The sequence below is a fragment of the Ammodytes marinus genome (assembly GCF_949987685.1).
Source record: "Ammodytes marinus genome assembly, chromosome: 23".
In the NCBI taxonomy this organism is placed as follows: Eukaryota; Metazoa; Chordata; class Actinopteri; order Uranoscopiformes; family Ammodytidae; genus Ammodytes; species Ammodytes marinus.
In genome coordinates, this window is record NC_137227.1 from 10,486,521 (window position 1) to 10,507,983 (window position 21,463).

At 40.9% G+C, this 21,463-nt stretch overlaps 1 protein-coding gene across 1 annotated transcript in view; it reads left to right on the top strand.

The window, feature by feature from the left end:
- Positions 1–2,276: 2,276 nt before the first annotated feature.
- ank2b (ankyrin 2b, neuronal) overlaps positions 2,277–21,463 on the top strand; it is a gene marked incomplete at its 5' end in the record, with an annotated part of 83,262 nt that continues 64,075 nt past the window's right edge. Inside the window, 1 exon segment of the mRNA XM_080051719.1 lies at positions 2,277–2,405. Within this exon segment, the coding sequence (XP_079907845.1) occupies positions 2,277–2,405 (129 nt within the window).

Consider the following 21,463-nt stretch of genomic DNA (forward strand, 5'->3'; position numbering starts at 1 on the left):
GGGAGAGAGGGGGTGTCCCTTAATCTCTAGAGACCCTCAGAAGATTACGGCTATAATACACAACCTCTCTGTCGGTGAAGATTTTAGCATTCTTTCTACTTTTACTCCAAGGTTACTTCTACAGCAGGACTTGCTTCCTTTACTCGGGTTGTTCTATGGATTAAAAGCAATATCCAACTTTTGAACGCCCGATGTATAATTCTTTCACATTCATACAGTGTGTTGCGCTTCATTGCTTCAACATTGCTGTTATATGTCATTGTATTTGTCACTGTTTGGATATTTGGATAATGGATAGTTACTGTAGGTTCATGGTCACACTTGTAGCTTCTACAGGCTAATAGTTCATGTAGAAACATACTGAGGTGACGTGAACACCCTCATATTCAAACAACTATCCTTAATCCCTATGTGCCAATCACTTTGCACACTAACATAATAGGGGACATACCCCTTCAAATTTGTGGACTGCCTCCCCTGTTGCTTTGTATCCTGCTGCACCTACACCCAGCTGGGGTTTGATATATAAACTATCCACCCTTTTCTAAAATTGTAATGTGGGGCCAGGCCTTGAGGTGGCACTGTGGTATTAAAAAGCAAAAGGGGTGAGGCCAGGGAAAAGATAAACAGTGCATGAATATTAACCAAGAATGTTGTGGATATTATAGATTGAATATTGTATCATTATTTGATATTAAATACCATTGGTCGCATGTAGTGGACTGTGTGATTCATGTCAGTAGATGATGATTGGCTATGGTAATTGAGACATCAAGTGAAAATAATATCAGTGAAAACATTGCATCTGCATTCCTCTATTGTACCTAATGACCAAGCTTGTAAAGCCCTTGAAATAATGGGTTGCGATCCTGGAGAGGCATCCTTTGCTGCCCTTCAGTGCTGACTACAATACATGTGGAGCATTGTCATTTCAGCACCATGGACAGGGAATGTGTGAAATGAGTACTGCTGAAGAGGGCCCTCAGCCATAGTCATTGTTTCACTCTTTGCCAGCATCTTTAGTATCGGATTTATTCAGCAGAAGTGTTGGAGGTCTTAGTCAATTTAATTTGATCTGGACATAGCTTCTAGTCCCGTCTGCTGAAATCTAGACACAATTTAGTATACCATTATATTTATGAGGTTACGCCCACAAAGCTATGATAAAATGCAAATAGCAAAGGCTGGCATGTTTACATATCATGTATTAACTGCAGCACAAGGTACACACTCTATGCCAAACCCTTTTCATTTTACAGCTTCATATGTAGTTTTACCGTCTGAGTAAGACTACAAGCTAAAAAAAAACATGTGCTCCAGGCAAACAACGTCTAATGTGTTTCTCTGGGTGTATTTAGGCGTGTATGCTTGTGTGTTTGCTCTGGAGCTGTGAAATCTCCCAGTCACCGAGGCAAGACTGTACCATTTACGGACATGCTAGTAGGGGAGGTTGAAGACGCTGACCGGCGTCCAAGTTTTACACCCTCTGACTACGGTCAAAGTGGTACCTCCCGCCCTCTCTCTTTCTCTCTCCAAATGACACCAACTGATGCCTCCGTGCCCCACATGTTTTTTTCTAACTCCTCCCTCAACCTGTTCTTTCTATAATCCCCCCCCCCACACACACATAAAACACACACACACACACACACACCCCACCCTTACCCCTCCCTACCCCTCATTCGATGAGCGGGGAAGTCTTGTATTGGAGCAGTACAAATCTGAGGCTTCCCGGGTATTCGTAAAGCATCTGCTGTCAGCCAGAGTGGTAAAAGGGGAGGGGAGGAGCTCACTCGCTTCTCTTGTCTCTCTTTTTTTTTTTTTAGCTTTTCTGATTTTCTATTGGTCTTTCAGCTGTACCTTGGTGGCATGTACCAGCCCACCCCATCCTCTCTCTCTCTCTCTCTCTCTCTCTCTCTCTCTCTCTCTATTTCGGTCTCAGATTCAGTGATCTGGGCAGCAGGGAAAGAGAGGCATAACAGACACTCACACTCTACGCATGGGTGAAGACAGCTGGTGGGTTTAAAGGGACTAGAGGATATCATCACTGCCTCTTTCCTCTCCCTACTGTCACATCAACTTGTGGGGTCGATTTGTCCTTGGACGTAATAAGAAAGTAGCCTGGTGAGGTAGGGTGGGGGGGGGGTGCTTGTTTGCTTTGGACGACTGGCTTGCGAATGAGGCGAACATTGGGAGAGGACTTTGGAAAGTGATCTAGAAGAGGAGATTTTGTTTTTTTTATTTCGTTCTTTTTGGGGTAAAGTGAGAGGGCAGCCATGGCTCACGCCGCGGCTCACATTAAGAAGGCCAGGCTGGAGATGGATCAAGCTCCGGATCTGAAGGCCCTGGAGAAAGCCAGAGAGCGAAAGAGGCGCTCCCGAGAAAGGGCTGAACGCAAGCGCAAGGTACACCGGATAGACTCACTGGACTCACCCACCACCTATCCATCCATCCATCCCTTTCCTGCTTGGTGTGACCAATCAAGAGTTGCACTGGTTACCTCACTTCATCCCACTTCCAGTCATTTGCCTTCACCTTATCATCAACGTATCACTTTACCTTTGCTTGATGAACAAGGCTTTTATCAGAGTCCGTTATCAAGGACTTCTGGAGAGTTCGTGGATCACCCTCAAAGACTACCCATTTACTCATCTTTACTATTTTCACCACCACCTTCATTTTCATCCGGAGGTATTCAGTGGTACCATCAAGGGTAGAGAAAGTGCAAAGGGACTCATTTATGAAAACACTCCTTTGCACAAGACTGAAGATCTTAAGAACCATACTGCTCTGTTCTGCATTCAGTGTCATCAGTCCATTGTCACCCACGAAACCCCAAGAAGCACAAATCATAGTAATATGTGAGCCCAACATGACATGGCCATGATGACTGCACTATGCGTGATCCCTACCGTTGCCAGTCACTTGTCTACATCTCATCATAGTGCACTGCTGAAGAATATTACTCATTCTATCCTTCATGCCACTCCTCATTTCTGTCATCATGTGCCTTCCACTATATGACAAATCACTCAATCAGTGTTGTTGTGTCCAGAACTCCAACCTTTCCTAGACAGGCACCATCATAACAAGCTATTGCTACAGTACTATTTTTACAAACACCTCTGCGTCCCTGATGAGCCTACGCAGAAATCAGGCTCTGGTGCATTGCTGGGCTGCGCATCCGATAGTATGTTCACACACATCTTCTCATGCAATCATAAAATCATATTGCTCTGGTTTTATTGCTAGGGTGTGCTGCTGTGATATGCAATATATTTATGATCACTACTGAAGGGTTTACGCTCACTGGCCCATACAGGGAGTGTATTTGCGTTTATTATTCTAAAGATGGTTTGCCAAAATACGGAAGCTAAGCCGGGCTGTTGTTGTCATTACCAAAAGTTCATTGCTGGGACATCCATTTAAAACTGTAAAGGAATATGTACGTCACAGGTTCCTGTTTAAATTGTCTAGTTTTCAGTAGCTATGGTATATAAAGAAAATAAATAACAGACAGTTTTGTAAGCTAACTGTTAAGACGTGTTGGTTAGATTGAGAACCTGCTAGCATGGGAAGAAAGAGCGCAACATAAGGGAAGTCACCCTGGAAGTCTGAAAAATGGGCAACCCTTTCAAATTCCAACTATTCCACATATTTTGAAAGGAATGTCAGCTGGATATAGCGCACGTTGTGTGACAGGCAATGGAGGATGGCTTAAGGAACACGATTTGGGAACATTGTCCAATCTTAAATCTGTTATGTAAAATCTGTGTCTTTCTTTAAAAAAAAATATTTTACTCCTAGTGATGATGGGTAACAGATCTGATTAACATCATTGCTTGGAGCAAAATAACATCTGTCTAGGCTCTAGCTCTGTTTTGAACTTTGTAGCAGTTGGGATGAAGAGCTCTTGTTTTTTTAGTGTTTTAACCCCTTTACGACTATTATTATTGACTGAAGGGAGGGAGATTATCACATGGGATTATTGGTGTGCGCTCTCTCGCCATCTCTCTCTGTGCCTTTCTCCCGTTCTGGCCCAACACACACACACACACACACACACACACACACACACACACGCACACGCACACGCACACACACACACACACACACACACACACACACACACACACACACACAGCTAAAACTGATTAATAGATTCAATTTGGAGGATTGTCCCGCAATCACCCGAGAGCAGACATTTACATCAAAGCAACATGCACACTGCTGTAAAATGGCAGTTTTATCACCAGTGGTCAAGTCCTGCAGGCAAACAATTACCCCCACGTTAATGGTACTTAAAGGGTGTCAGAAGGTGTAGGCCCGGACAGTGGATGGATGAAGCATGTTTTTATGAAATGCTATGTGGTCATGAAATTTAATTTCCTCTGTTATAGGCCATCATGCAGTTGTGCTAGCGTTACCAATTATAGAGTAAAGCAAGGGAAATGAGTCCTATACTTGGTTAGTCAGCAAACATCAATAACATGCTGAGGGATCATCTTGTAACTCAAGCCAAATAACTGCTTCATCTGCGATACAAGGGGATGTTCACTTTAGTGCTGCTTCACAGTGATTGTGACGATAGTTTTCTGGATGCTTTGTTATAGGCTGAAATGAAAGTGAAGTTACTATAGCGTAGTAGACTTATTTTCCAAACGTTTTTTTTTTTTTTTTTTTTTTAGAAAAATACCAGACAGCCGTAATTTACCGTACATTCTTACCTCTCACGCAGAGTAAACAAAGCCTGTATTTGTACTTTCCTATTTACATGACAGGAATGCACAAAACACAACTGTTACCACTGCTCACGAAAATCTTGTTCATTTAGTGAATGTTGGCTGTGTTTAGGATACCCAGAGCAAAATCCAAGACAGGTGCCCCTATGTTTAGTACAAAGCGATTGCAAAAAAAAAATGCAATACATCACAAATTGTTTTCTCTTTCTTGACCTGAATCTAACCTCAACATCTGCCGCTTTCACAAAAATATGTTTTTGTACACTCTATTCAACCAAATCCAGTGTTTTTTTAGCCATAAATCTACTCCCACAGAGTGAGGAAACAAACAAACATGACAGAAACACACCTACATAAATAAAACATAAACTTATAAATGTATAAGTGGGCCACTTACTCATTCCATAGGAGTCAGGACAACACTGTACTGAATAGAACAGCAATATTTCTAGCGTTCTCTTGTGCATCTCTGGATGTGCATGGGCATTTGACCAGTTTACCAGTCACTCCATTACAACTCAGTGAGGCACATTAATGACCATAGAGGTAATGGTGCCATCGAACCTCAATGATTTAATAGACACCCGCAGTGAGTTAGGTACTTGGAATATACCGTTATGATCTGCGCATGAATCTTACATTCTCTCAATGTTAAACTGTGTCTTGAGGGACAGGATTAATTTGACAACACACTGCCAGCCTCCCATCACAATATAAATCTCGATGAAACTCTCTTGTTGTTTTATGTGCTGCACTGGCAGTCGGGGAGATGCAGCAGATGTTGTAAAGTTATGGTATTCGGGCATGTAGGAGGAGGAGTAATTTATCTCTGAGCCACAAAGTTCAGGAAAAAGGGTGGCTGTAATATCCCAGCAGGTTGTATATTTGATCGACTGTCCGTGAACTTTTGAAAAAGTCAAGAAGATGATAGACAATTGGACCATCTGTCTTTATATCGTGAAAAATGTTCTCCATTTTGGGTTTGGAAAAGTCGATGAAAATGCATTTATACTGACTGCTGGAATGATCTTATCAAGGACATTTTCAATCATCTATAGGACAATGCTGATAGGGTCTCTGTAGCCACTTGACCACATCTTGATCCTTCCAACAGTATGGAACACTGTCTTTTCTTTGGCAGAGTTTTCAGTTGATACCTAGCTGAAACCTTGCATTTTTATAATCAGTGCACTGGCTAATGAGTAGTATGACTTCCTCGTTCTTGAATAAGCTTAGGGGTTTATTAACTAGCTAATACAGTAGCTGTTACGGTTAACAGAGCTAATGTTTCAACATCCTGCTAAGGGTGTTTTGCTCTAAAGGTTTTGGCTAAAGCTAGTTAGCTAGCCGAGTTCAGTGTATCGTCATTACTTACATTTGTAAATAACTTTACCATGACGGCATGTAGTGGGTTATACAGCCATCAATTGACTAAACGTGTCACACCAGGTGTTTAGCTAACTAGCCTCTTAAGCCTGGTGTGTATATTAAACCCTGTAATCTACGAAATCATTGCAGATTATAAACACCCAGTTTTCTTCATTTCCACGCTGTCTTTCTCCCCCGTTTTATTGTTAGTCATCTCACACCTCCTCACATTATCTGAGACATATAAAGTATGACTTGCTTCATGAATTATAATTAAGTCCTGCCACTCTGCCTATGAGCTGCTTTATTCTGTCTCTCTCTCTGCTTTGTCTTCCCTCGCACTTGCTCAACCTCTGCAGTACAATCCTGACAAGTGCACCTATATCCTGTGCAGGTGTAATACACTAAGAGAGGCTTCTAGTAGACAACCCTTTGCCTTTTCTCATTCTACCGGATTATCTCTTTTTGTACAGCATGACTTTCCTCTCTCTCTCTATCTCTCTTTTCCCTTGTTCTTTCTCTCTGCTGTCTACACCTGCAGTAAAGCTCTATGCTGCTCTGCTGTAAAATGCGCATTCACCTTTCATCTGTCCTGAAGTGAAGCAAAGCAAATGTATCGCATCGCCTGTCTCTTTTATACATATGCAACGGTTCGACAAGCGTAAGAGCAATTACTGGACGGTTAGTTTCCCATGCCTACGATTTTGTAATGGCTCCATACTTGCTGACAGCTACAAAAAATAATCTGGAGCACTGCTATGATTCATTTGGTTTTGGTAAACTGAGTCTCATTTAAAGCAGCACAATGAAACTTTTAAATTAAGAAAGAAAACATTATTCCTCTTAGAATTCCGCAGCAATATGACGCACCTTTGCTCAATTTAACATAGGGAAAGGTTTTGTTGTTACAGCTGTAATTGGTCTGGTATGACCAATAGCTTATGGCGGCTAACGCTAGCTAATGTTAGATATACTTTTATATACCAATCCAATTTAACAAACCAGCCTTGGTGTCATTGCAGCTTAAAGACCAAATAAAACCTTGGCAAAATGTGTTTTCTTTATGTTCAAGACAGCATTATCAGTTGGCCAAAGGCAGTTCTTCACTACAGTGCCAGCTCGTCAGCTGAAAATGTTTCTTACGAACTTGTTTGGCTATCACATTTCCTTCTTGATAACTGGATAGACTCGCCCAGAGGAGTTGTTATGAAGCTCTTGTCAGGGCCTAATTCAAACTCAAATTTAATGATTACATTTTTCTCCCACTAAATCTTCCCCTGCCAAGATTTTCTGTTCTGAGGTTTCTGTTCTGTTCTCTGGCTCTTTCTTTTCCATCCTATCTCTATCTCTAAAATATAACAAGAGATTGATGGTGTCATGCTAATCCGCGGTAGGGTCCCCACGCAACGAGTTAATCCATTTGCCATTTGCATAATGGTTGTTTTCATGGTCACTTGTGTTCAACACTGTACATTTTTAGTCTTAACCTTTTGAAAGGACCTCTTTAACATTATTAAGAGCCATTATTACACAGTTGCATAATGCAAATATACAGTAAGAGTGATGCATAATGGATTTTGTACACTATTTCAGATACATTTAAAAGCTGTAGGAAAACGATGGTGAGTGACACAGACATTGAAAAAAAATTCTGTTGAGATGGCGTGCTAGGTGCATTGTCATAATGCTCTGTGACTGACTCAGTGTATGCATGACTCACAACACCTCTGGTTGTCCAAATGGGAGCACTGTCTCCACACACCTTTCAGGCTCTGTCTAGTATGTGGGCAGAACTGACTGAGAGGTGCATACCTATGAAACGTTGACTGATTGGGGTATTTTTTTTGTAAAATGGCATGTCCCATAACCTGGAGTGCTAGATGAAAAATATGTCGTGTCCCAGTTATGTCTTGAGGAATGGATCTTCCAAAAGTGGATTTTTGTTAATGAATACGTACCAACCCACATCGGGCCGTCTGCAACATCTTAGGATAATGTACGATCTTTAAGAAACTTTGATTCACCAAGTACATCTCTAAATTTTGGTTCTAAAACCAGGGATTTAAACAGATCTGGTGTTGTTACTACTGATGGCTGTTCAGGTTTGAGAGAAACTCCCGATTCAGAGCTTTGCTGATGGGTTACAGAGTTATTTCCACTTTGTGACCTCAGTAAATGTATACTTTATACAGCTGTTCCTTTTAGAAAGGAGTGTATGAGGGGAAAAAGTCTCTTTTGGTCAGTATGTCAAGTGGTCCTTTGTGGCCACTACGCCAAAACTTGCTCACAGCTCAGCACTGTTCCCGGAGGCTTGTTCAACACGCTGTACAACCTATTTCAATGGAAGCTCACTGAGGTCTTGAAGTCATATAATTCTGGAGACTCAGGGACACATACCATTAACATTTCCTGAGTCAAATTGTCAATTTCTATCTCATTGCAATGCCAGAATACCCATAGACATGAGATATGGAGATATTTGGTTTTAAATCTCGAATTGGTTTAACTTTGGCCCAAAAAAATAAAATGTTGGCAGATGCAGCCACATTTTCCATTAAGCAGAATTTGATTTGCAATGAAACATTAGCATGCAATCTTATCAAAGAAAGTTGGTTTTAATGGCGTCCAATAGACTTACATTATATCTGTGTAAATACATTTTGACAAAACATATACTTTATTTGATCACCACCAAGCCCGTGCCATCTGGGTTTGGCTTTGATGCTCTTCTGACCCTACCCATTTCTAGAGCATTACATTATTTAGCTGGCCTGCTGGCAAAGCCCCTCTCCTGCCTGTTTTTACATCTAATCTCAGGCCACAGCTGGGTGCTCAGCTGATGCAATTTAGTCAAAAATGTTTGTGGGTGGAGATGTTAATCACTGCCTCCAACTGCCCCCCGTCTCACCTCCTCTTCCATCTATATCTTGTGATCTGCCCGGGATTTAGACCAAATGTTTGTACACCCTCACAGTGTGTTACAACTGTATGTCAGTCATTCTACTACAGTACTTTTTCATGGTACCTGTGTTTACATTTTTTAACATATGACAATGGTTTCATTTACTGTATTTCTGCAACATGTCCCTTGTGGGTTAAGTAACTAATTGGACGCTTCCCAAGAGCTAAACCAAAAACCCAAATGCAAATAATTCATGTTACAGAACACTCCTCCCCCCCCCCCTGGTTTGGTGCTGCAGATACAATATGTTTTGTCCTGGTTTTTGACTCCTTGGTGGATTATCAAAACACGCGGCTTTTCCAAATAAGAAAACAAAATCATCTTTACTCGGTGCGGCTCCATGATGCCCCCCACCTCCAAATCTGCACTTAAGCCGCAAACACATAGAAACACGCACACACACCCACCCCCCTACTGATGGAACATGGATGTTTAGCATGCACCACTGTTTGGTGCTGAACTGGGATTGGTAAAAACCCGGGATTAGAGCATTCATAATCTGGTTGCTGTGGCACTATGGGATACTACAGCTCAGGAGAAATACCAATCCTATCGCCATGGTAACCAGGAGGGGGGAGGCCACTATAGAGAGTAACAGTAGTCTCGACTACGAGGGAGAAGAGAAACACTTATTAATAGTTCCTTATTAAAGGGGTGTGGAGGTATAGAAGTACAAGCAGGATTTACCCGTAGACCCAATTTTCTTGTATAGTTTTCAGTTTTTCAAAATCCTATCGTCAGTCTGATGAGTTGTGAATGTTGACACTATTGTCAAATTGATGTGGTCCAAAGTTGTAAGTGGAGTGCGGTATAGCAGATGATTGTGTGGCTTAGTTTGGCAAGGGAACAAGATCGCCCAAAGGAGCTTAGCATGAGTGCAAACTCCTCCTGGGAAAGAAAATCTATCTCCCTCAATGTTTTTTTTCGCAGAAGTCAAGATTTAGATACTTTAAGTCTTGATAGAGTGATTTTTGGGAATTTGCTCTTGAGCTTTGGCATCAGAACCATATCCGGCTAGTATAGTAGTACTACAGAGCTCTGTCTAGTAGGCAAAAACCTATTTTCAACCCTTACCTCTACTGGTATCTCGGCAGATAGATGACAATTTGACTTTTTGTCCAGGTTTTGAGATATCTGTTTCTGAGATTCGTGCCCCACCCTTAGTCAATAGAGCTGAATTGAACTGGTTGGTGGGGAACCCTTAAGGGGAAATAAGAATAACCTGATTTACTTATGGTCTGGGAAAGTTTCTTGTGTTCATGAGAACATTTACAGTAATCTGGACAAAGTTGTCCTCTTGATCAGTACATTTTTATTCAGCATTGATTGTAGCTGACCACCATTTCTTCAATACATACACCTACATATTGTGTAGTTTACTATATACATTCTAGAAAAACAGTGGAGTGAAAGGCAATGATTTGAATTCAACGTCAAGGACAGAAAAGTGCGTCATCTGAACTCCAAGCAAAGGGAGGTGTTGTCAAGAGGTGTTATATTGGTGTTACTACCTGGAGACTGTGTGGGCGTCTAAGTTTTCACATACTTATCCCTATCTGCACGATTGAAATGCAGTCTTTTGGCTTTCCACTCTCTTTCTGTATTCTCTCTTTAGTCACAGCCATTCTTCTTCTCATCTCTCACACAGCTCTGTGGGTGTTTGCTGGGCTATTTTGGGCAGGTTCAACGTGCCTCCACACACCAGTTTATTCTCTGTGTGTGGGCTTTTTGAGATGCCTTGCTAAGGTTGCAAGGCTTGGAACAGTGTTACAGTCACACCAGTTGGATTTAACAGAGCAGCGGTAGAGAGGCTCACTGAGATTGAGTTGCCCCACTGGATACTAACAGTCCAGGCACCAACATCAGTACAAGTGTGTGTATAGTATAGTATGTGTTTTTCGGATAATCCACTGTTTGTCCTTCAGGGTATCAGATAATCTCTTTAAAACAGACTAGAATAACAAGTGGATAAATGTGATGCTTTACACTTATAAAAATATATTTAAATGGCAACAGAATACTTTTGTAGTTTCCCTTACTACTTGCAAGGCATTAACCGTTAAACATGTTAATAGTTAAATATCCCTTTTGAAAGATCCCTTTCACCATTGGGTCACCATCAGGAAAATCTGTGCAGCAAATGTTCATTATGTGTATGTGTTCCTGTGTGCATGCCATGGCCTGTGTGTGCGTGGATGTCTGATTACAATTTCAGGCAATGTTTGTGTCAAGCAGCTGGTTAAGTCACCAACACTGGTTTCTGATTGGACAAACAGGCTTTACAGATAACTATACTGCTTAATTGTACAACATCTGTCGCCTTATATCATCCAGTGCCAGCCAGTTAGCGTGGCACCAGTATCATGGGGTTTGACTCTTGCATTCAAGGTCAATGGCATTGTTTTTTTCAAAAATAAGTGGGGTATTATTTTAACACTTTGTAAAGACTGTAACATTAAAGGTGAGGGTATGGCCAAGTGACTATCGATAAGTTTATGGACATAAACTTGTTGATTTTGGGTAAAGAGAAACTCACCAGACAACGGCAGAATACAACTCAGAATGCTGCCATTCTTAAGAGAAAACGCTTCCTTTGACCAGCTCTGAAGCCCCTTCACAGTTACCCAAGGTGTTAAATTAAATTCCCAGGTCAAACTGTCTGTCCTCTCTTAGTGGAAAAACACCCGACATGTCAGTCTTGTGTGCCCTTAGCGGTTAAGAGCTATTTCTTTATATGGTTTGACACTGGAGAATCCATTTTCTGTATTTTGTAGCCAAAGCAAATCAATGCATACACCTTTTTTTGAATCTGTGTTTCCATAGCAACCTGTCCTCTAACTTCTATAATTTGTGTTTTTTTATTTTGTTTTGTTTTTCACAGCAGTTGTGCTTAACTGTAGCATCCTCCTTATGGACGGACCCTGCTGTACAAAGTGTACTTATGTGTTTAATACTGACTAATGCATATTTCCACGAGTGGCAGCGATGTGCTTTACGCAGTATATTAAATCCCAGATTAGATTTGCGCTTGCTTGGATAACTGACTGCACCCCCAGCTGCATTAAAAGCCCATGCTACATGTGCTCCACTTCCTGTTTGTTTCCTATATATGATGTGTGCACCAGTTCACTTTCAATATAATGTTAGCCTTAGCTTGTTGTTCCATGCTAACATTAAATTAAAATGTTTTGCCTGATTTAATTAGGATTTTTTTTTCATTTTAAAATAAAGGATATACCACTTTATTTTATTTATTTTTAATTATTATTATTTATTATGATTTGTAACTTAAAATCTAAAACGACATGTGTTAATCCTCTTTTCTGCATTTAGCTGCTAACATGCAATCACCTACATATCCAAACCAAAACACATCTCTCCTCTTTTCCACTGCCCAGTAAATGCTTCCGTACAACTACCGTACACACACACACACACACACACACACACACACACACACACACACACACACACACACACACACACACACACACACACACACACACACACCATCAAATTTTAACCCACAGCGGGAACATAAAGCAGTACATGTGGATTTTCCCAAAAGCCCCTCCTCCCTCCCGCAGTCAGTGAGCCATATGGTCGAAGACAGATTAAAAGCATTTGTTGTCTACGCCTGCCACGCCCAGTGGATTACCATCCAAGAGAGGGAGAGCAGAGGAGGAGGGAGAGGGCTGTATATTAGACGGGTGGGGGTAATTTCTTAAGAGCTGGGAGGAGGCTAATTTCTGGTGACATAAAACAGGTAGATTGTGGAGACATGAGTGTGGAGACTGGAATTTCCTGCAATTGAAGAACGCACGCATTTACACACTTATGCTCGCACACACACACACACACACACACACACACACACACACACACACACACACACACACACACACACACACACACACACTCAGCCATATCCGCTGGCTATACCCTGATTGGATGAGAGTTGTGGCAGATGACGGCTGTTAAGCAAAGATTGGAGGAGAAGATAAGTCAATTACATCCAGGAGAAGGTTAATGAAACCAAAAAGGCCCATTAAGAGGCATATCAGTGGAAGGCTGCACCTAATTGCGTGCATTTAAACTACTGATGGAGCTAAACTGAGCTGAAGTAATATGTTGATGTATGTGAGCATTTGCAACATTGAGGATTTGTTCCTAAAATATTGTTACACTTGTGGCGATCCGATGGCTTAGTAGTGGATAGAGCGCGTACCATATTGGCTCAGGCCTCATTGCAGTGGTGACAGGTTTGGGTTCTGACCCGTGGACCTTTACTCCGTGTCATCCCTCCTCTCTCTTTGTCTCCCCATTTCAACTCTGTACTATCAAATTAAAGCTTGAAAATGCCCAAAAAAATAACTTAAAAAAATCTAAATGAATAATCCATAAAGAACACACTTTTTCAATTGAATACACTCAGAGATTTTGCTGCTACAGCCTTAGCTTATGGTGGCTAAAGTTAGCAAATGTTAGTACAATTCTAGATTGGTATATTTAAAAAAAGCTTAGTGTAATTCTTTCAGATATTTTAAATGTGTTTATCACGTGCTTGCTTAGTCAGTTAATATTCATTCATTCATAGAAAACTCCAGCGCTACTCATGTGGCTTCTGTGACCCTCAACAATGCGTCGCCTTTCTCCCTACGCTAACATATTCAGTGAATGACAATTGTTTGGGTGATATTTTCTACAGTGAGCGTATTGTGTGAGTCATGACCTAGAAGTCTGTAAAGAGAATGGGGACATTTCAGTCCCTGATGTCATCAGACAAGGACAAAATACATGCACTTGAGGTGAATACAAACTCGGTTAGCTTGGATAAGACACCCACATGTAGAAACAGCAGAGACACATAGGCCTACCGTTAATTCTGTGAACCAATCAATTGCCATGTAAAGGTCTACGTGACTTTAATTTGCATTCAGTCCAATCGATTGATACAGCTCTAGGCTACGGGCTGACACAGATCTGAATTAGCGAAACACCATGCCTGCTTCATTTAAACAGTTCATGACATGATGAGGTCCGGGTATCACAATGCTAAAGAAATGGTCTCTCTGGGGGATGTTCTTGTGTGAAAAACCTGCTAGTGTTGTACACCAGACACCAGTAAGGCTCCATTCATACGATGACCACTTTACTTTATAGAGATTATAGATATATTTATAGATTTAATCGGTTTATATCTGGCGTGCCGATGTCCAAGACTTTAATGCCAGATAGTGACAAGTATTCAATGTTCACTCCTGTAAATGTCCTAGTTTGCCCGGTCTGAGCTTGGTAAAACCGCTTTTAGCCATAGTGCCCCTGACTCCTGGAACAGCCTACAACATACAATTAAAATAAATACACTCATAACTGTTAACCAATTTAAAATCATTATTTTGAATCAGCCCCTCTACACTTGTAACTGTTTTAATTAGGCTATTGTCTCTTTCATTCAATTGATCTGAATGTTTTAAATTGTTGTTGTCTGTGTGTGTGTGTGTGTGTGTGTGTGTGTGTGTGTGTGTGTTTGTGTGTGTGTGTGTGTGTGTGTGTGTAAACTTGTTATGTATTCTCATTGTATATTGTGTATCTGTATAAACTCGACGTCACTGTAAAAGAGGGTCACCCCTCAATTGATCTTTCGAGGTTAAATAAAGGAAAATGAAAAAAAAAAATTTAAATGTTTAAGGATTAAGGCAAGGCACACCAACCTATAACAGTTTCTTTATGTAGATAAATCTGCACTCTAAAAGGTGTGCATCAAGCATGAAAAAAGCATGGGTTGGTTTTCAGTCTAGGTGCAAGGCGAGAAAGGTCACATGGAAGCAGGTGCCACTGGTTGTACATATAACCTTAAAGGACCCAGTCAACACACTTAACCTGGCAGTCAGCAGGGGAATACACATTGATGGTGTTATTTACCAGTATGATGTAATGGTATGTGGTATGTGCGCATGGGCTACAAGCTTGACAGAATATGACAGGGGGAATTAAGGCTAATCTAAGTGTAAAATCATTGAGTTCAGGTGCCATTATCTCAGGGGAAAATAATTGGGGGAGTCTGGTTTCAGATCTCTCGACATCTAATATTTTCTAGTCTTGGGTCAATCACACTTGATCTCTTTCCACTGGTTGGAGAAACAATGGACTGATCAGAGTTTATGAGACAAAAGTGTAGATGCACAATCAAAAATGTCGGCGACGGAAAAATGCTGTTGAGCATGTAGTATATAAGGTATATTGTACTGTATATACGACATACACGCAGTCGTACATCAGATTGTTGTAAGTTGAGTCAGAAACAGCTCCTAGCAACCTCTACAGCAACTTTGTTTCAACTCAAAAAGGTTCATTTAGTCTAACTTGATAAATTAACTTGTATGTTCATGTAAACAGACTAGTATTAATTTGTTTGTTCTGAAGAAGACTGCAGGAAGTAGTCGAAACATGTCAAGGTACAAACAAATTAATACTAGTCTGTTTACATGAACATACAAGTTAACTTTGTTTCAACTATTGATTAACTTGCACATAGTGTCAGTCTTAATCAATAAGGCAAAACAAAATAACATAGTTACACTTGGTATAAAAAGATTACACATGCCTATTTGAGAGAGGGATGAGAGGGTACATATTCAATATGTAGATGCCTTCTTGGATGGCAGTCAGTCTCAATTGCTGCTTGGATGCACCTAGACTTTTATTTATATCAGGTACACTAGACAGGTACAGTGGATAACCGAGTCCATTTTAAATGACCGTTTGCACCCTTTGCACAATGAGTTTCAGCTACTCCCCTGTGGAAGAAGGTTTTTAGTTCCAAGGTCTAAAACCAAGCGTTTTAAAAACAGCTTTGTTCCAGCTGCAATCACGCTGATGAACAAGCTGTAGAAACTGCTACATTTGCACAACATTAATTTTGTATGTGTTATTTTTTGATTTTTTAGATACATTTATCAGGGTTTTATTATATTTGAATTATGTTGGTCAGTTGTAAGTGTCCAAATTTGGATTAGCACTGGAGCACTTTAATTGTTTTACCTACTGTATGTAACTGTCCCATTTGTGTTTGTGTGTATGTGATGTCCTAACTGTGAGACGGAAGCTCACTTTTAAACTGCAACACAAGTTTACAAATAAAGTAACCTGAACCTGAACCTGAACCTGAGATAGTTATATCAGATGGTAAGGCAAGGGGAGGGAAGGGAAGGGAAGGCAAGTTTATTCATACAGCACATTTCATACACAGAGACAATTCAAAGTGCTTTGGTGGTTACCATGCCATCAGTGTTAAATTATTATTATTATTTTTTTTTACATTTCAACTCAAATCAGGTACAGTGTCTGACTGAGTCATATGTTGTGGCTTTATTCCTTCAAACACTGGCGGTCTTTTAGGCAGTGATGCCATTGATGGATGAAAACTATGTGAGTCCTTGTTCACAAGAAGCTCAACATTTCTCGTTGAGACCTCACCGTAAGCCATATTACTGTTTTCGTGATATCATCTTGGGTTTCAATGGAAGGTGTTAGAGTCACTTTCATAATATAATGTCCTTGATATCTGAGTGTATCTCTAATACCCCCCTCCCCCTTACTGTTTTGGCCTGGCGCCCTACGTAGACCACCCTCTTTCTGCCCTCTCTCTCTGTCTCTGTCTCTCTCTCTCTCTCTCTACATGCATAGCTAGGCTGGTGGGTGTAAAAATAGCCTGTTTAGTGGAGGGGGGGTGAGGGGTGTTGGTCAATGGTCAGAGAGTTGGAACTGAAGAAGAGCTAGCACTGTGCTGGCAATACTCACACAAGTCAGTTCAAGTGGGGCAACTGGGACGGTAGCGCTGTAGGCTTTGGGCCTGAAAGGAAGTGAGGTTTTTTGCCGGTTGACGAGGACGCCCCCCTTGGATGGTAGCCTGTAAGGTTTTAAAAGGGGGAGGGTAGGGGAAGGCAGAGACTGGGAATGGATTACCAGAGTGATTAGATGCACTCACTTAGATTCCTTCAGGTTTCTCATGGGATAGACTTTGTAGACCGTGCACCATGGGAAACACTGCAATGTGTAAGGTGTGTGGCTCGGACAAGAACCTGAGACCCGCCGGCAGCCTGTCTGATCTGGCCCAGAATTCTTGGCCCGACTACTACTGTGAGGAGCATTTTCCTGAGGAGCCTTCACTGATACTGGTAAGGGGCCCCACGCTTGTCTATGCAGGTGCAGCAGAAACTTTCATGTGACCGGGAAGCTCCCGAAGAGGTCTTCTTGGGGTATTTTAGGAGATGTTGTACTCATGAGAAGATTTAAGTAACTTTTGTATTGAAGCAAGAACTTTGAAGCAGCCAGAAGTCAGTGGCACGGCTTGTCTTCGAATCCTCAGAGTTATTTTTATTTTAGAAACGATCTTGTCGCCAGAATGGTTATTTGAATCTGTCACTGACAAGCTGCCCAATTTGCATACTGTATGTCTTTTCTGCATTAGAACCCTTTGCATTTAGACTTGTTATTGACGTCAGAAATGACTGATTGTGTACCTCGTACTAGGTCATAGACAAATGGTTCATGTGTGTGTGTACAGTGTGAGCTGCTTGAAAAGGCTTGACTGTGTATAAGTGTGTAAGTGCATGTGAGACCAAGTGGGGTGTTGTTACCTCTCCTTACCCTTCGAAGGCCAGTGTGACATTTTTGTTCCTAAAGTTACCCTGCATGACAGCCCGTGGACTCCTGTGGCTAATTTGAAAAGAGGTGTAATGACTTAAGTAGCATGTCGCTGCTGCTGCAAAACTGCTAATAATACAAGGCAAATTATATCACTCATTAAGTCTGGTGCTGCGTCCTAATGTGTTGCAAAGTTTAGAAAAAGTATGTCAGCGGGCTGTGAGTTTTTTAAAAAAAAATTTATGAAATGGTTTATTTAATTAAGGGGCAGTTCTATGACAGCCTTGTTGAAAGCAAGGCTGGACATTGGATTTCTTAAACTTTATGGCAATACGACTATTGATTATATCTATCTATCTATCTATCTATCTATCTATCTATCTATCTATCTATCTATCTATCTATCTATCTATCTATCTATCTATCTATCTATCTATCTATCTATCTATCTATCTATCTATCTATCTATCTATCTATCTATCTATCTATCTATCTATCTATCTATCTATCTATCTATCTATCTATTTATCTATCTATCTAATCATTGTTATCACATACAGTATAATGGTATACAGTTGCCAACATACCTTCAACTTGTAGTGTAGAAGGCGTACTGTATATTTTACCTGCTGCAGCTGACTTAGTGGAGCACAGGAGTAATTGGCCTGTGTGTGGGCAGAGGAGGCAGAGACCTCTCAGCCTACACTGACCCCTGGCAGCGCAGGTTCCAGCTGAGCTTCTGTTATCTGCTAGAAATGAAAGAGGCGAGGATGAGAGGAGGAACACACAGAGAAGAGTCAGTGAGACGGCAGTGCAGTGCGGCAAATAGATGCACCTCATTATGAAGGCTAGACTGTCTCGCTGTGAGAAAATGCTTGCATGTGTGTGGCGAAGTCAGACATATTGACCTATTGCCATCGGGTTTTATGACTCGGCACTCCGCTCACTTGCGCTGTCTGTGACACTTGCTGTTAATAGGCGAATAATAACACATAATTGCAGTAATAATTTGGTGTTTACGGATGTGTGAATCCCCAGGTGTGAGGGGGACGGAGAATAATGTTGTTCACTTCCTGTTTCAAACCATTATGAGTCTTGCTCATAATTCTAACCATCTTACAAAGGTCCGATACCCTTCAGTACTTATTTTAACTAGGACTACCATGTTTCCCCATAGCTTCCAAAGTAGTCATTTTGTCTTAACCCTAACCAACCATTAACCATACAGTATCACTGACGCAGCATTAGACAGTGATTTGTAAGTGTTTCTGAAGGCCATCTCCACTAACAACACATCACAGCGGCCTCCCCTTTAGACATGGTCTATTCTGAGAGCTGTACCTCTTGATTCATGACTCCTAAACCCCCTTTTACACTGAGATACTGTTGTCGTTTGCAGCTTTAAGGTACCTGTCATATCCTTTTGATCGATTCTCTATCTTACATAATGAATCGTGTATAACAAATGGACAGTTTGCAGTGTATGATTCAGCTGTGTAGGTGCAGCAACCACTGCATGCATCCTCCCACAGCTACTGTATATTCACAAGATTAAACTGTATCGGAAAAATATAATCTTCCAGGTGCTGCCCTGTTGCCCTTTGTGCTAATAGATCCACAGAGGATAATGAATCACAACATGCTATTTAAAGTCTGCACGACTGGTCTGTTGTATGAGATTGCGTCATTAATATTGATGTGGGCTGAAAACTTCACACACAAAAAGCAGGTTTAAATTTATATGGTGGGTTTTATGAGGTATACTGATTATCGGTTGCATTGATTTTTGCTGTTATAATCGCAAAACTGAATGTCTGTTAGTGGACTCATGTGTGCAGGGCAACCCAAAGGAGCTTTAAAAAACACACACACACACACACACACACACACACACACACACACACACACACACACACACACACACACACACACACACATTCAAACACACACACACACAAACGGAGCCAGTGCCAAGGGTAGAAGGGCAGTTGCTAGTAAACACAGATACTGTTATCCCAACCTGACACCTAGGAATAGAATTTGCTCCTTGAATGGAATAAACAAGGACACAGCTGCAAAGTTTGTGTGAGTATGTGTGTAAATATGTTCCTACTGTTGTTCTAATTTCAGCCAATTGTCTTGGAAACATTTAGAACAAGAATTGGGATTTAGTTACATTCATTGCAGTGGTTAATGTCTGATTGTAAATATAAGCGTAATGGTGATTTGATTGTATTTCCTTTTTTTGGCAGAGGTGAATAGAGCACATAGGCTATGTTAATATTTGTTGCAGAAGCCATTGTTAGTTGTAGCCTATACTGTAAGTACCACCTGTGCTTTACGTCCAATTCTCTCTTATGGAAAAGGTGTAGGTCTATTTGATTTTAACATGAAAATGAATTCTCGACTTCGGAAAATGTATGTGTTAACAAGAGAGTTCGCACTAGGTCCTATTGACAAATAGAAGATGTATGCTCAGCTTAGCTTTAACTTGCTATCTAAATTGTTAACTAGCTAACTGCTACATTGATAAAGACTTCACTCAATAAAGTAGCAAAAATCCTTAGCTGCCCATGCTAACCACCACCAGCACACACAGAGCAACATTTTCATTTATTTGGAGTCACGTTTCTGGTACAAAAGTACTAAAGTAAGTCTAATACTAACTTTTCTTTATATCTATTTTTCTTTTCTCACCAGCTGCTGAGAAATATATCTGGTTCTACTTCCGATAAACGCTAGCTAATAGCTACTTGCAAGCAAAATAGCAAACTCGCTTATCACTACATTTACAAAAAATAAACTCCTACAAAAATTGCAATAATCTTCTAGAGTTTCTGACCAAAGCCTAAGAGGATAATGATTTGGTGAAAAGGTAATTGTGTTTGTGTGTGTGTGTGCTCTAATGTAATTAAATTGCCCACTGAGGTGATAACTCATAATGTGATTGGGTCTTTCAGAAGGTTCTGGACACACACACACACACACACACACACACACACACACCTAAGGACTGTATCTGACATGTGAGTGAAACGCTAATGCCATAACACTTCGATAGACAGTTCTAAAGGGTGCAATACCATTCCTGTTGTCTGTGCTTACTTTGCTAGCTCAGCTGACAGACAGATTGCCTTGTTGTCATGGCTACCTTCCAGAGAGGGCAGTGCATGTCTCCTTGGTAACTGGGAAGGGCAAGGATGCTTCCAGACCAGGCACTGGTGTCTCACAGTGTGTGTTTGTGTGTGTGTATGTGTGTCTGTGTGCGTGTGTGTGTGTCACACACACACACACACACACACGCACACAGACACACATACACACACACACACACACACAGGCGTGTGGGATTGGTTTGCATTATTGATAAAGCTTCTCGCAGTCCACAGATATAGTGACTTTGTAAATTAATGTTTGATGCAACATGTTGGGGCAGGGTCTTTAGGACAATGCTTAGTCATGCTTGGCAGGATTGATTGAGTCTTGATGTGAAGTGTCTAGACAAAGTATGAAAACAGAAGCAGGAACAGATTATTCTAAAAGGAGCCTTTATGATGGATACACACGATGTAGTCAGTGTTGTTGGGATATTTTTTTCATTTCACAGAGCTACCTAAGTCCATTCTAAAATGGCTACCTTTTGAATAGGAGTTGAAAGGAAGAGAATCGCAATGACCTTCATGCTTGATTATTTTATATATATTTTATTTTTGTTCCCATTTATTGCCGAATCACCCCAAGC